Genomic DNA, 16,007 nt, shown 5'->3' on the forward strand with positions numbered 1-16,007 from the left:
TTGGAAATACTCAAGTAAAGTACGATAGACAGAATTTGACCCACTTTCAGGTGACAGAGATACTGAAAGTTTTGGAAAAGGAGAAATGTACCAGCTCTGCAGTTCAGCAAACGTCTGCTTCATCCTCTTGATGGAGGTGTCCATCTCATCTTTAACCACCATCCTGTAGCGGGTCAATGAGGCGGCACATCTCTGCAGGTCCTTCACAGAGCGGTCGATGTTGGACGCTGAAGGGCAGAGAACCCACAAACTTCATGACTAACCCATTAAGACCTGAGGCGATTCTTAAAAATGTTTTCTAAATCCTAACAGTTTTTTTTTTTTATCTAAAAAAAAAAGTTTTCAAGATTTTTCAAAAATAGCAGATCTACAAGCTCATAGCGCGGCACTATGAGCTTGTATATCTGCTATTTTTGAATAGCCAAAGAAATCTAAAGTGACACAGATGCGTTCCAGGTCTTAATGGGCTAAACAACACACAGTTCTGAGTTAACCACATGAACAGCTGTATAGCGCCACAATTCTGGGCATGTCATATTAAATGAATATTTGGTGAAAATAGCCAATGCATAAGCTTGCGGCACGCTGTGAGCTTGTAGACCAGCTATTTTCAGCAAAGAGATTTTGGTGTAGAGTGAAAAAAGGAACTGACCTAGTATAGTAGTACAGAGCCCAGAGATCTATTTTATTTTATAGAAAATAAAAAGTCTATTTTACACAAAAGGTGGGGTTCTGAAAGTCTTCCCACTGCGGAGAAAAGGCTTTCAACAACCTCCGTTTCTTTGTTTGTGAGTAGCAATTAGCAAAAGTATGTACTTTATTTTTTACTAAAGTGTAGGCCATGTGATAGACATCTTAAACCTGGTCAATGAGGAAATGCATAGCCTCTGACATAGTGTTAGAGAGAGCTCAGAGCTACATCAGGTGTCTAACCTATCTTCTTGTTTCCAGATGTTGTGTGTTGGCTGCTGTCAGTAGTGAGCAGTGAGGAGGAGGAGGAGTTGGAGCCTGCTCTGTGTCTGTTCTTGCCACCTCCTCTGGAACCCTGGTGATTTCTCCCTCCTTGGGGAGTGGTGGAGGTCGGGGGCGCGATGCTGCTGCTGGGACTTTCTGCCTCTGCAGCTGCAAGGAAGACCCATGACAATAGAACATTTAGCATGCACAAACTGTACGTCGATCTAAAGTCCCAAGTGAAGTCCGATTTACACTTTGCCGTACACATGTTGTGAGCTTGTAGATCAGCTGTCGTACGACAGAGTATACATTAAGCATTGTACTCCATAATATGACGGCTTGAGGCACCATTGTGTGAACATTTAATTAAGCTTCACCCCCATTAAGGCAATATTCTTGAAAAAAAAAAGAGGAAAAAAAAGTTTTGCACAGAGAAAGGTCGAAAACGTTTTGCACAGAGAAAGGTCGAAATTAGGGGAAGCAAAATTAAAAAGAGCCGTTTTGTTTGCCCAATCCTTTGATTTATATGGGCATGTTTCAAGAGAAACTCATACAGTATATATACACGCTTCAGTGCCATAACCCAATTGTAGGAGCTATTTATGTATGTTTTGTTGCTGGCATGTTATTATGCTATATCTAGACACTTGCTGGCGGGCATTAGATAGACACAGCACAGGTTGTCTATACAGGGAGCACAGGTGCACAGGTGCAACAATTAGTGTGGGCAAGGCAGAGGGGAGCACATGATGTTCTTACCAGACGCCAAACAAAGACGGACAGAAACTGAGAATCAAGAAGAAGCCAAGAGAGAGAGAAACTACAAAGGTTCCCTGGTACAGTACGTTCCTTTTCATTTTCGTCGGGGCAGAAACCTCTTATCTCCAATTTTTTTTGTGGCTTTTTATGCCTTTATTTAGAGAGGGATAGGGAAAGTAGGCTGACAGGAAATGGGGAGAGAGATAAGGGGGTGACACGCAGCAAAGGTCGTCGGGAACGGGAGTCGAACCCGCAACGCGCCGTCAGGCTGGCATTGCAGCCTAGGGTGCCTGGACCGTCACGCTATGGCCCAGGCCTTCCATATTATTTTGTTCGTAAATGAACGCCCTACTTGATCATCCTACAGTGTCACACAAAGCATCAAAAGTGGCAGATCCACACGCTTGAAGCGAGGCATTTTGAGCTTGTTAATCTGCTACTTTTGCCATTTTTGAATTTTAATCCTGAAAAGTAAGTTTCGGACATATGAGGTTTCCGCCCGACAGATGTTTTGCTGTATAGGCTGAAGCACAGTGCTTCAATAAGTTAACGACTGCGGGAATATCGATTGGACATTCTCTTTGTTTGTATCTGCGTAGGATCTCTCCCTTTGGGATATTGGACTTTATTTGCCGTAACACAAATTATCCGAAATAATCGTGATATTAATATTTATACAAAGACAAAATACTCAAGCAGATTAGCAGAAAGACACCCAAACCCCCGTGGAGACGGGGGGCTTTTTTCTTTTTTCATCACCTGTAGTTTCGGAAGTGGCGGGTTCAGAGTCCAGCTCGGCCGCGTCCAGAGAGGCAGAGTCCAACTGCTCGCTCAGAGAGTCCAGTGACTCTCCGTCCACCACCGAGCCGTTTGCATGGAAACCGTTCACTTCCTCCTCGTCCTTTTCCTCTTCGGGCTGTGCATCCTCTGGTGGGGGGGTGGGGGTTGGGTCCGCCTGGAGTTTGGGCTTCTTCTTCTTCTTAGGCTGAAATGGAAGGCATCAACGTCAAAAAATAAACGCCAACGTCTTTGATTAATCACTTTTTTTGGGCATCTATACCGCTGATTCTCTATTCTGATCTGTCCTATCTCCTATATCCTAACTCCTATAGGAGGTTGAAGTTGGCTGTCCATTTTACTACTCGTGTCAAATCTCTTATACCTGCTCGAAGGACAGGAAATAGAATTAGGAAGCAGAATTAGGAAGCATCACTGAGGAGGTAGGACGTAGGAAACCCAAGTGCTTGCTACCAGGAAGTCTTTCCAAGCTGAACAGCATGATGTGTGATGACCCGCCCCTCCAGCTGGCAATATATCTCCCCTACAAGGGAGGGGGCATATCACCTGTGTTGTTGTCATCCGACATGACACTTCAGAGGACTTTACGCCCCACTTCTCTAAACAAAATGTCGCAAGTGTAGGAAAAGAGGATTTAATTTAAGGACCTGAGATGCACCCCAGGGATCGCAATGGAACCTTATGGGGCTGTAACTCACGAGTGTACAAATGGAACCAAATGCACCCGTAAGCGTCCATTTGGTTCCATTTTTACACTCTCAGAGCTAAAGCTCCATTACGTAATTGTTATGTGTGTGAATAACATTTTATTTTGTCCAATCTGTATGGTAGAGTATGTTGATACATTATAACTTAAACAATTAGGGTGGTTGCATTTGGTCTCCCTGGTCTCCTATGGAGACATTTAGATTTTAAATTAACACAGGGGAATTTACAGTGGGCCTCAGAGATTTAAAACAAAAAGCTATCAAATGGGGGTCTGTGGGCTATGTCAAGATGGGGGTCCTTGAAATTAAAAAGGCTGAGAGTGAGATCTGCTCTATACCAACAGGAAGTTGGTTCAAGAGTGTTGCCAAAACACAGGTTCAGCCATCCAGTGAAGACAGTATGAAGCACAGATGACTTTAAAGATGAAAAGAAAGAATGTCAAACAGTAGAACAATGGGAATTCCTAGAGATATTCAACGTGGGCGAGAGTCAACCACAGATCATAAATACAGAAATAAATAAATAGTCGGCCGTTGCATTACCTTCTTTTTACCGGTAACATTCCATTCCTTCAGGATCTCAACTGCACTGCCTGGAGTGGAAAGGAAAACAGAGGGAACTCACTCAAAGACAGATCACATATTTCAAGTGTCTATCCAGGATCTTGCGCTTTTATTGCACAGGACATGAAAGCTTTGGAAAACCTCTCATTATCCGATTAGCCCCGAGGTGTCGTTTACTGTAACTATGTAAATAAAGGACAAACATAGTTGTGACGGAGGCAGACATCATTCTTGTTCTATAATTAACCTACCGGCACTGAACCAACACTTCATTGTATTGTACCTGACCAGTGACGCAAGCCACAGCAACTATGAAAGAAGGCATGCGTCTCAAAGAGCTGCAGTAATAACAGACTGCGTGGTGAGAACGCAGGTCTGATTGGAGCGCTGCACTCAGTAAGAGAATACTGCTAAATGTGTTTCTGGAAGGAGTCCAATGAGGTAGATCACACAATGCAAGCGAATGTCAATTCAGGTTTAAACCACAATGAACCACTCAAAACCTATATACTTTGTTGACCGAGGTCCCCTGGGGCTCTATCCTTGGCCCCCTCCTTTTTCCCCTCTACATCAAATCTCTCGGCCGAAAATAGCCAATCTACAAGCTCACAAAGTTGCAAGCATGTAGATCATTATTTTCATCGAAATGTTCGCATATTTCTGAATGATCACCTATTATATGATGAATGTTCACCTATTATGACATGCTTAGAATAAGGACGCTAGGGTTGAAGTGGTTAAACTTTGTTTCTGTGGGTTGTGACCTAGCAGTTGTTACCCCTGGGTAGTTACCTAGGAGTTGTTACCTTAGGGTAGTTACCTTGCTCTTATGAAACACTTTTAAATCACCCTTTTAGTACACAAAGGGTGGGCGGGCTGACCACGTCACTCTGACTCATATAAGCATGTCACTATGACTCAAACATAACCATAAACAAACCCATATAACCCCGCCTATATGGACATCCGGTTGTCCAGAGCCATAGATCCGTTCACAGAGAAGATTGTGTGCACATCCCACACCTGCATTTAGGCCAGGTGCTGGACATCAAGGGAAGAATCAAGAAAAAGAAGAAGAAAGTCCGCACACGGTTCTCAAGCTCCAAAAATACCTCACATTTTATTTATGCAACGTTTCGACCTTCTAGGTCTTCATCAGGCAAATATCATATATGGTCATGTGCATATATGGGACCGGCCGACTTCAAACTCAGCGCGTGCATCGGCAAGTGTGTGTGTGTGTGTGTGTGTGTGTGTGTGTGTGTGTGTGTGTGTGTGTGTGTGTGTGTGTGTGTGTGTGTGTGTGTGTGTGAGTGAGTGAGTGAGTGAGTGAGAGAGAGTCTCCTTTGTGTATCTCGAGAACCGTTCAACCAACCGAATTCAAACTTAGTGTGTTATCACTGAGGACCCATGGGAGTGCAGTGCCCAGTGGGAAGTCGGTCGGATCAGCAGTTCTGCACAAATCTCTGTGTACCTGTCTGTCTGTCTACTGTATGTCCCTTGTATGCCCATATATGGAAATCCCTGGTGTCATCATTATTACATCACAGTACCGACGTCATAGACTCGCCTTCAAGTGCAACTGCACTAAGTACTCTGATAACGCTCAATTGCGTGCTTTCCGAAAGAGCATCGGCCGATGCCCTATAGTGTATAAAACTACAAAACCAGCCTCCAGTGTTTTTATTGTCCGTTTACAATAATTGATAAATGTACTATCATCACTTCTTGGCCTACAGTGCCATCTGATGTATCCCAGTCTCTCCATTGACTGGTGCTAATGTTTGTTTTGTTTTTAATTGCACTTAATTTTTGTATGCTACGTCTGTTTACTTTGCATTGTTTGCTCTTTGTTGTGTGTTTTTACCTGTACAGCACTTTGTGAAATGTGCTATATAAATAAACTTTGATTTGATTTGATTTGATTATACTCGCAATAATAAACACAAGATTTCGGTTTGGGAATCATACATGACCTGAGATTGCTTGTTTGTGTGCTAAAGTGTGACGATGAGATCATGAGACCTCTTTCAGCATGTAAGGAAACTCAATGGGGGAGAATTCATTGGATCATCAATTTGTATTTACGGACAGTACTATTGAAGATATCTCGCCAATATTTGGAGTTACACCATGGCAAGTTACTACACAACCCAACACAAACATCTACCAAAGTTTAAATGTGCTTTAGGTCATCTCAGATTAGAATGGATTGCATTATATTGATCCAAATGGGGGGGGTTTTAGTCGGCAGCGAGGAAAAACAAAGTCAGTAATAAAACAAGACAGGATCTAATAACAATGTGGCTTCCTCCCATGTGGATCTCTGACAACATATTGATGATAATGTCAATATGGAGACTGACTGTTTCTGTCATCCAAGCCTTCTGTTCTCTATCTGCACTTTGAAAGAGTGGATTTGCAGTGGAGCATTGAGTTGTAGTTCTAGTTCCATTTTAGGTACCGAGTTGGCCTACTGGCAGTATGCACAAAGTTCTTTTGGCACTGATCGGTCCAGCAGATTAGCGACAGACAGACAGACAGACAGATGGTCTTATAGATGGCTAGTGTCTTACGGAGCCACGACATAAAAAGAAGAGGATGTGAGGTGATTTACCTACATATCGTTACTGTCGGGTAGAAACCTGAAACCTGAAAACCATGTCCAAATTCCTTGTATTATAATGCAAAGAAAATATTTAAAAAGTAGTGACAACTGCTATTTTTCACTACTTTTGAGCAACACTCTTGTATGACGAAGTAGGACATTCATTCACGAAAAAAATCGTTAAAAGTTAGTTGTGCGTAATATGGAGATAGGTTTCTGCCCGACAGCAACGATATACAGTTAAAACACGAGACACTGCTTCCACAGCTAGCATGACAATCTTCGGTTTGAGCTTAAGGGGCAGTCTTTGTAGGCCAATCAGTCAAACCTTCAGGTTAGGTTGTCATCCATACCTTCTAAGAAAGCTTGGACAGCTTTGTCAACGCTGTTCTCAAAATGCTGCAACACCAGGACGATCTCATTGTTGCTTTTGTTGGGAACGACGGCCCTGACAGCGCTGATCTGTATAACAGACAAATAAAACAAATCAACAGTAAGAGGAACAGGTTCAGCATCAATATCACTGCTACAGAACCCTCTCAAATTACACTGAAAAACTTCCACTTTACGAAAGAATCAGGCATCTTTTCCTTAGTACATACAGTATACATGCGTGTGTGTGAGCATGCGTGGCAGTGTTGCGCATGTGTGCATGCATTTGGTCTCAAAATCTGAATGTTCAGCGAGTTGAAAGGTGTCATCACGGGACGAGACAACTTATATTTTAATTTGTTAGTGTTATTTTAAATGACAAGGAAAAAGCCTATAAAACCAGTTTTAATTTAAATGTTTTCTAATCGTTTATGGTTTAACCCATTAAAAAACGGGAACGCATCTGTGTAACCACTTAAACCATTATTTCATACTTTGGCTATTCAAAAATAGCATATATACAAGCTCATAGCACGGCACCGAGTGCCACGCTACGAGCTTGTAGATCTGCTATTTAAAAAAAAAAATCTAAAGCACACATTTTGAACTCAAATCTTTGCCTCTGAGGGTCCCTGGAACTAAATATTCTGAGATGGGGGTCCGCCGCCAAATACATATACTTTTGGAGGTCCTTGACATGAAAACGTTTGAGAACCTCTGATATACGTATAGCAACATAGTTTTTTTCAAAAAATTAAGAAGACATTTTGTAGAATCAGAAACTCTAGCATTAATGTGTTAATGAGTATTCACTCAAGTACATGTTTGGATCCCAAGTATTTTCTTCCATATACAAGGTAAAGCATACAGAAACCCCTTTAATGAAAACGTGATACCATGCTAATATCTGGCGGGGACAATTTGTGGGACAATTTATGCGCGCTACCGAGTTCCCTGAGGTAGATTTATGACCAACTTGAATTAGCCAATATTACGTTTAATTTATACTCTGTGAGGGTGCCGCTCGGCAACATGAACACATCTACATCTGTTCTTTTTGGCAAGTGACACGGTCGTACTGCACTGTAAAATCCTCAGCTTTAATTTAACAAAAAAAAAAAAAAAAGAGTGCTCAACAAATGAGAACCCAGACATTAGTTTGAGATCTGTTACTTGGGAACTAAGACCAATCAACAGACATGCTTAGGCTTTTTTTCAGACTGCTGGCAAATCCGATTAGTTTCTCAAATCTGATCTTTAGCACCGACTGTCGTCCACGCTGTTAATTTGCAAGTGATCAGATCGGATTTGTGTATTCAGACTCTGCGTTGGTCGAATGCTGTGGTAACAACGTAAAGACATAAGTGTGAGGAATGTTCTATTTATACTCTTGTCGTATGACAGCGACGCTCGCCCCAAAATAGCCGATCTACAAACACAGATCGGCTACTTTTCTACTTTATTTCAAACCACCTAGGAATGTGCTTCATATTTCCTTTGCAAAAATCTGTTTCCATGTTTTTTAGCTGTTCAGCTCAAGTTAATGAAAAGCCCAGAACTTTGATCAAATTGTTTTATTTTTCCTCCAACTTCAACCCTTTTGTGAACAAATACCGTACATAGACAAATGGGCTGTACGCAGTTATATTAACACTATTTGTTAGGGATGTCCGATATTATCGGCCTCCCGATATTATCGGCCGATATTAGCATAAAAATTGATATCGGGAAAATATCGGTATCGGTTTTTGAAAAAAAAAAAAAAAACTTTTTTTTTTTTTTTTTTTTTTTGCTTTATAAATAAGTTACAGGAGTTCTTACTGTATATGGTGTGTGTGATATGAAATTTGAGCTTACCCTAATCACAATAATCCCCGCATATATCGGTATCGGTTGATATCGGTATCGGTAATTAAGAGTTGGACAATATCGGTATATCGGTTATCGGTAAAAAAGCCAATATCGGACAACCCTACTATTTGTGTATGTCAATGTTTAGCGATCTAATGTATGTCAATGTTTAGTGATCTAATAAAATCTTACCTTCTCCTTCATTCTCTCAGTCGTCCCCCCCTGGGACATGACCATTTTTGAGTGAGTGTCGAACACCACCCCAGCAGCATCTGGGAAAAAGGACAGAAAATAATGCTTTATTTTCTGTTGGGCTTCCGGTTGGATTTGCAAACCACTGTGGCTCCATTTGCAAAACAAAAGACCTGTGTCAGCCATTAGTCCAAGATATGTTCTGGCGGTTTCCTGGATTGAATTGATTTGTAATGGCTAAACCTGCGATCGCAAATGTTTTACAATAAGGTGACCCCACCCCATACACTGAAAAAGCTGAATATGCACATGAATTGTTTAGTATGCTGCTATCACTTCCAAGTAACCCAGCTTTATTATTCAAGACTAAGACGCAAATAACCTAAAAGTGACCTTGCATGGCCCCTGGCAATATTTGCCAAAACATTATGTTGAGGAAAGAGAGTATTGATGCAATGCAGTGAAAGTGGTATGGGCTGAGATTAGAAGACATGTAAATAAGACATTTGTTTACAGGTGGCCTCTGGATGGCACCTGCTGAAATAAACCTGTGGCTTACCATTGCCAGGAATTAACCACTTTCAAACTGGTGTCTCTGATTTGGGCAAACATTTTCAAAAATGTTTGAAAATAGCTGATCTACAAGCTCACAACACTTTTTTATAGGGCTTTAAAGAGGTTAATGAAAACACCTTTATCATAGGCCCAGTGCTGACCAACATGTTATAGGATAGATGGATAATACTCACAAATGAATCAAGTCTGTCCACAACAAGACCAAGATCTCCATCACATTTGAATGGGTAATGACCAAAAATGTACATAACGTTAATAAAGAACAACTCTGCAATTCTAGGCGTTATGCCATCAGAGAAATGGAATTATAAGTCAATTCAAACTCATGTCAATGAGATCAGAAGCAGCCGAGTTACAGTCACTAAAGAACAACATGTGGCAGATCGCTGCAGGACACTTCTCTCAAGAATGAAAAAAAGAAAAAGAAGAAACCCACTATAGCTGAAATGAAAGAGTCAGAGTAGAGAGACGAGTTAACTAATAGTGATAAATAATAATAAACATGTCATCTGAGTTCTTGTAAATGTGGTTCATCCAGATGCATTTATGTATTATGACGTATTACTCCACACACACACATCTTTTGGGCCTGACAGTAGCTCCTCCGCCTGCGAGGCCACGTTTACACACACACGTACGCATGTGAAATGACTTAAGGATATGAACTACTTGGGAATTAGGTCTCTTCTTGCCTGCTGGCCAGTCAGCAAATATGTGATACTTAGTGGCTAAGCATACACTGTAGTACTAGTGACTGTACACTGTACAAAACATAACATTTTATTTCATCATTTTATAATCCCGATGCAGAAAATACATACCATTTTGGCTGTTTTTCTTGGCCATGTTGGGAAAACTCCTATTCCACACTGCGTTAACCAATAAAGGGTTCGTAGATTCTCAAGTCAAGGATGATAAATAGCCCTTCAGATATTCCGTTTACTTTCAAATAAAGAGGCAGGAGTGTTGGAGTTGGTTGTCTTCTCTTCGACTGGAGGCCAAGCGTGGCTGACAGCTGGCAAGAGAAGGTCGGAAGATCAGGTCTCCTCTCCAGGCTACGATTCAACTTCTCTTCTCAGTTCTACACAAAGTTGATCCAATTCTGGGGGAAGAGTGTAAGAGCAGACACAAATGCAGTCTATGAATTAACTGTTTCAAGTCAGGATAAATGTTATACCACAAAGTTTCAATTATTACTATATAAACCTTTAAGACCTGGAACGCATCTGTGTCGTTTTTTTATTTCAGCTAAAAAAGCATTATTTTACACTTTGGCTATTCAAAAATAGCAGATCTACAAGCTCATAGCACGGCACCGAGTGCCGTGCTATGAGCTTGTAGATCTGCTATTTTTGAAAGATTGTGAAAATATGTGTAAATCTTTGAATATATATTCTTTTTTAACTCAAATCTTTGCTTCTGGGGGTCCCTGGAACAATATATTTTAACAAAACGGAAAAATGGTAACGATGCACATCCACCAACATCCTTTGGCAATAAAACATAGAATGAAAAACAGACTTTAATAGATTAAGTCTGTCTGGCGCACTGTTGTGGACAATCTGCACTCAATATTGCCTTTGGCAATGGCAACGCAACACATTTCACATTTCAAAGTAAGTTGGCCTCCATTGTAACATCTTTGATTGATGACCAGGTCTAATACGGTTGTGGGCATTGATGATGTGGTCTAATGGGGGTGGTGGGCATTGATGACAGGGTCTATTTGGTAGGCATTGAAGTTCCACTGAGCTCACATGGTGAATCAACCATAACATTTTGACTGGGAATTTCCTGACTGGGCTCAAAAGGATTTTACATCCTGGAGACACACTTTAAAATGCCATCACAATACTAAGTACTTGAGTACTTAATGTAGTACTACTTTACCACATTTGACATTCATATCAAAGAACTTGAGATATTTACAGAAAGTATGAATTAAGCTTATAGCTGGAGTCCCATCTAAATATGATCAGATCACTCAGTTAGGGTTATAGCCCGATTTCTTTTCTCCAAATATTTTACATTCAACCTGAAGTGTCACCATCTACTTAGTCTCCTCTTAACAGAGCTGTGTCACCTGTTTAACAGAGAGGCTTGCATGCAGCTTACAATGAGAAACCGAAAATACACAGGCAAGACATCCTCACACATTTTTAACCACAATGGGTGGTCAAGAGAAGTGAAGTTGACTCCTTTAGACGGATGCAAAACAGAGAAAGTGCCAAAACCATGACACTGCGTCTGTAAGATACTATACCATCGACCCTGCAAAATGATATCAAGGAAAGGGGGCAGTGGAGTTAAAGGTGAAGACTGAAGAGCATTTGAACTGTTGCAATCTAATCATTTGTTACACTAAACTAGTTACAACAGGCTGTAACTAGGAAGTTACATCCTATGTCCCAGTTTAGCCTATATGAATTTGAGTGATTTGGAGCTTGACAGAATAACCTCGCTGTTGTCATACCAATATGAAGGAAAGGGCTTTGATCAGAGTAGCAGCACAAATGCACATGATACAACATGACAGATCCCAATCTTCCACAGAATCCACACTACTAATTCTGTTTGTGCCCTCAGCTTTTACTGCCAACAGCTGCTTTGTCCAAATCAGATTTAATTACGGCCCTTCTTGTCCCCTCAGCGCTTGCCTTCAAGGCTACCGTTAAGCAAACCAGGTTTCTCTTTCTAAACCAGGAGCTTGGGAAAAGGAAACGTAAACTTTGTAAATCCACACCCCCGTCATTATGTGTTCACATGCCACAGTCCTGTGTTACGTGCCACCACACCACACCTTTGTAGACGTCAAACGCACATAAGCACAGTCAACAAAGTGACACTGGACAGGGTAATCATGCAATGACTCGGACACATTATTATGTTTATCAAGAGGGATGGTGCTTGAATCTTCAAGAACACTTAGTGCACTTGATTAACACAAAGTGCTACCATACAAGAACATTTGAAGACAGCAAATTAAACAACAGATGTAAAATGCCTAGTTGACAGAAATGGGAGAGGGGTTCCATACTCCTGAATGACATAACTGGTCTGAAAACCTATGGTGTCACTTGACTAAATAATCACACACACACCATACTTTTTGGGGTCATGTCATTACTTTAGATGTCTATTTTTGCTTATGCTGTATTATGAAGTATATAGGCTTAAGTGGTTATTAATATACTAGTTAACTCACAATCATTCTAAATGCAGAGACAGGGAATGCAGATAATGTATTCACAACATTCAGGGAATTCACATTTATTTCTAGACTCCAGGAATGCTTTTAATTAATGATTATTATTGTGGTTATCATTATTATAATCATCTGCCTAACCGACTTTCAGCATGCAACATTTTCCATGACACATATACCAATTCCAAAGTCAAACCAAAGGAATGATGTCGCTGGATCCTTCACACCCCCAGGCTTAGCTTAAGTGTTTTAGGGGTATTTTAAGTCTAGGTTCAATGGTGTGTTTCATTAAACTAAGGAAAAGCCCAGTTCAGATGTAACATTTAGTACATTCTAATAAAAGATACACAACCAGTTGCCACTTGCCAGCTACATTTAATTTCAGAACTTGCAGGCTGTGTTAAAAATCTATCATGCCACAACTTACATTTAAGATATACTAAGATCAATTAAGATACGGATTGATATTAAATATAAGACCAATTTCACCAGTGAAATAAACATCAATGGACAATGAGGGCGAATACAAGTCAGTGTGACCTGGTGGGTTTGGATACACACAGTCCATCAGCAGATTGTAAGACCTCTGTCGCATAACATAAGATCTAAAACATGAACTGTGGATGAAATTAAATGCATTTAAGAGATGTGAGGGGCCTCCAGACAGTTGTGAGACTGTTCCAGGTTCTGCAGCAGACACCCTGCTTAAAAGGGAACCATAGGCTTCGTCTTTCATTCCCAGGCAGCTCATTCGCATAATTTTGGCTGCAGCTCTGGAGGCTGGGGGGTTTTGCTGCTTTGCTAACGTTTTTCTCACTAAAAATGACTGACCACCATTTTGTAGGCTTTAGAATTTTACACATTTCCATATTTTCTACGCATCTCACCACGCATAAAGACATTTTTCCCGAAAATCTGCTCTGCGCAGCATCAGCTACTAAGCTAGCAGCAGCAGCAGCCAACTGGCTAAACGCTTCTTTTTATTATTCAATGTAACGTTGGTTTCAACACGGCTGACTAACGTTATACGAGCTAACTTCGGCTTTGTGAGCTCGTCTCGTGCAATAACATGCGTTTGTCTTGGACATTTGTGAAGCTCCAGTGTTAAAAGAGTGTTAGTTTTTACCATACCTGTGAGGCTGCAGCAGCGTCTTGTTCTCAGGCTGTGATGTTCTGACGTTAGAGCGTCTCTGCAATATTTTCCTCACCAGACACCTCTCGGGTTGCCAGGTCTGACGGCAAACACCCCCCCCCCTCCCCTTTTAATGGCTTTAGTTTACCTCCCTGGCTGCTGCGGGCATGGAGTTTTGTTTGTCATGATTGTATAATACTTTTGAATAAGCCATGATTTGTGATTTATTCTGCCATCAACTCATTTTCTCTCTTATTTGGAGATGTTTTGACAGTGATGTAAAAAAATAAAAATAAAATACAGATTAAAATAAAATGTATAGGAATTGAACTGAAGTGACCTAGATGGTATTTTTGCTGACTGGCAAAATATTTGATTTCATGTGTGTGTGTGTGTGCGTGCGTGCGTGCGTGCGTGCGTGCGTGCGTGCGTGCGTGCGTGTGTGTGTGTGTGTGCGTGCGTGCGTGCGTGCGTGCGTGCGTGTGTGTGTGTGTGTGTGTGTGTGTGTGCGTGCGTGCGTGCTTGCGCAAGTGCGTGTGTGTAGTGCTGAGATTAGAAAACTAGACTTTCGCTGGAGAATCAGATTATTCTTTGTGCATGTTCACAATGACAGCTGATTTTCTTTATTATGGTATTATGGTATCAAGGTAGTGCAGGCTAGCAATATTACGTCATTATTGTATTTTATACACAAGTTGTATGGAGAATGTTTAAATGATCATAAGTGTCTCATTGTTGCCACTGCGTTCAATTCAACTGACTGATTCGTTTAATCTATATATCTATATATCTATATATCTATCTATCTATCTATCTATCTTGAAAACACCGGTGAGAAACATTCTGAACCTGGCAACCCCAGATCCACGTCGTCATTTCCGAGGTCCAGGAATCAATGTAGGTGCCAGTGTTGCCATCTCGGCTTATTATAAGCGACTTTGGGCTTTTCCTTCCTTTTCTGTAACGTTGCTTGTAAATATTGGTAGTTGCGGGTTGCGGTTTTTTGGGCTTGTTTCCAAAGTGCAGTTGCCATATATATATCTTCCCATATATATATATATATATATATATATATATATATATATATATATATATATATATATATATATATATATATATATATATATATATATATATATATATATATATATAATATATATATTCAAACCACTCAAATATTGTCATGAACATGTTCTGTGCCAGCCAGGGAGCATTTGTGTTGTTAGAATGTTTAAAAAAATATTCCAAATATCCCACATTTTATTGCAAGAGTTTTTACGACCCGTTGAGAGCTTGTAGATCGGCTATTTTCAAATAGCCAACGCATATAGGTTTAAAAGGGGCTCATGTGGCCTAATTAAGTTGCTTCTTTTGGGCTTGTTTTCCTAGACCTGATTGCTTGTTTCTCTCACAAAACATGGCAATATGTGCGCATGTTTTGCTGCCTGCGGCAGCCCGGCGGTCGTTTACATACTCAACTGCTCATCATTTGTCATCGACTTTATGAATGTAACGTTTCTAAAACTCACATGTTTATTCTGCATATTCGTCATATTGTTGCCACGACACAATGTTTGCTTAAAGGGAAACGAAAGCTTTTCAATAAACACTGGACTGTTGCCCCCGAAGAGACATGAAGTGTGCAGCAGCGGTGGGAAAAGTACTCACACATGTTTTACTCAAGTAAAAAGGTAAAAGTATCAATACTGCAATGTAGAAATACTCTGTTGCAAGTAAAAGTCCGGAATTAAAAATTTACTTGAGTAAAATTACAAAAGTATTTGTATCAAAATGATCATGCAGAATGTCCCAGACATTTCACAAGTTTACAAAATAACATATTTTGAAAATAGCCGCTTTAAAAAGTGATTAACGTGTTTTGTAATAATAATCTAAATCTACAAAGTAACTAGTAACTGAAGTTTTCAAACAATTGAATTGGAGTAAAAGTACAATATTTGCATCTGAGATATGGAGTAGAAGTAAAGGTATTGAAAATTGGAAATACTCAAGTAAAGTAAAAAATGTCTCAAAATTGTACTTAAGTACAGTACTTGAGTACATGTGCTTAGTTACTTTACACTACTGGTGTGCATTGTGGAAAGTCAATTTAGAGCTGAAGAACGACGTCACCTACTGGCTACAATGATCGCAATAAACATACCAAGGATAGGTCATTGACGGCACAATCAACCAGGAAGTGTGAGTCGCCTCTAAAGTTTCAGGAGGCCTGACGTACTGCTCAACAATAATGACGTAGCTTCGAATACCAAAACGCTCGTCCCAAAA

At 40.4% G+C, this 16,007-nt stretch overlaps 1 protein-coding gene across 1 annotated transcript in view; it reads right to left on the bottom strand.

The window, feature by feature from the left end:
* The window catches only part of spats2 (spermatogenesis associated serine rich 2), a 28,568-nt gene extending 14,788 nt beyond the window's left edge, over positions 1-13,780 (bottom strand). The window contains exons 1-8 of the mRNA XM_084068127.1: positions 13,718-13,780; positions 10,203-10,483; positions 8,806-8,885; positions 6,744-6,852; positions 3,762-3,811; positions 2,473-2,698; positions 934-1,122; positions 92-227 (exon numbers count right to left, since the gene is read on the bottom strand). Of these exons, the coding sequence (XP_083924253.1) occupies positions 92-227; positions 934-1,122; positions 2,473-2,698; positions 3,762-3,811; positions 6,744-6,852; positions 8,806-8,885; positions 10,203-10,227 (815 nt within the window). The 5' untranslated portion in view covers positions 10,228-10,483; positions 13,718-13,780. The remainder of the gene's footprint in view (positions 1-91; positions 228-933; positions 1,123-2,472; positions 2,699-3,761; positions 3,812-6,743; positions 6,853-8,805; positions 8,886-10,202; positions 10,484-13,717) is intronic.
* Positions 13,781-16,007: the final 2,227 nt, after the last annotated feature.

This window comes from Gymnoscopelus microlampas (assembly GCF_963454915.1).
Source record: "Gymnoscopelus microlampas genome assembly, chromosome: 10".
NCBI classification, from domain to species: Eukaryota; Metazoa; Chordata; class Actinopteri; order Myctophiformes; family Myctophidae; genus Gymnoscopelus; species Gymnoscopelus microlampas.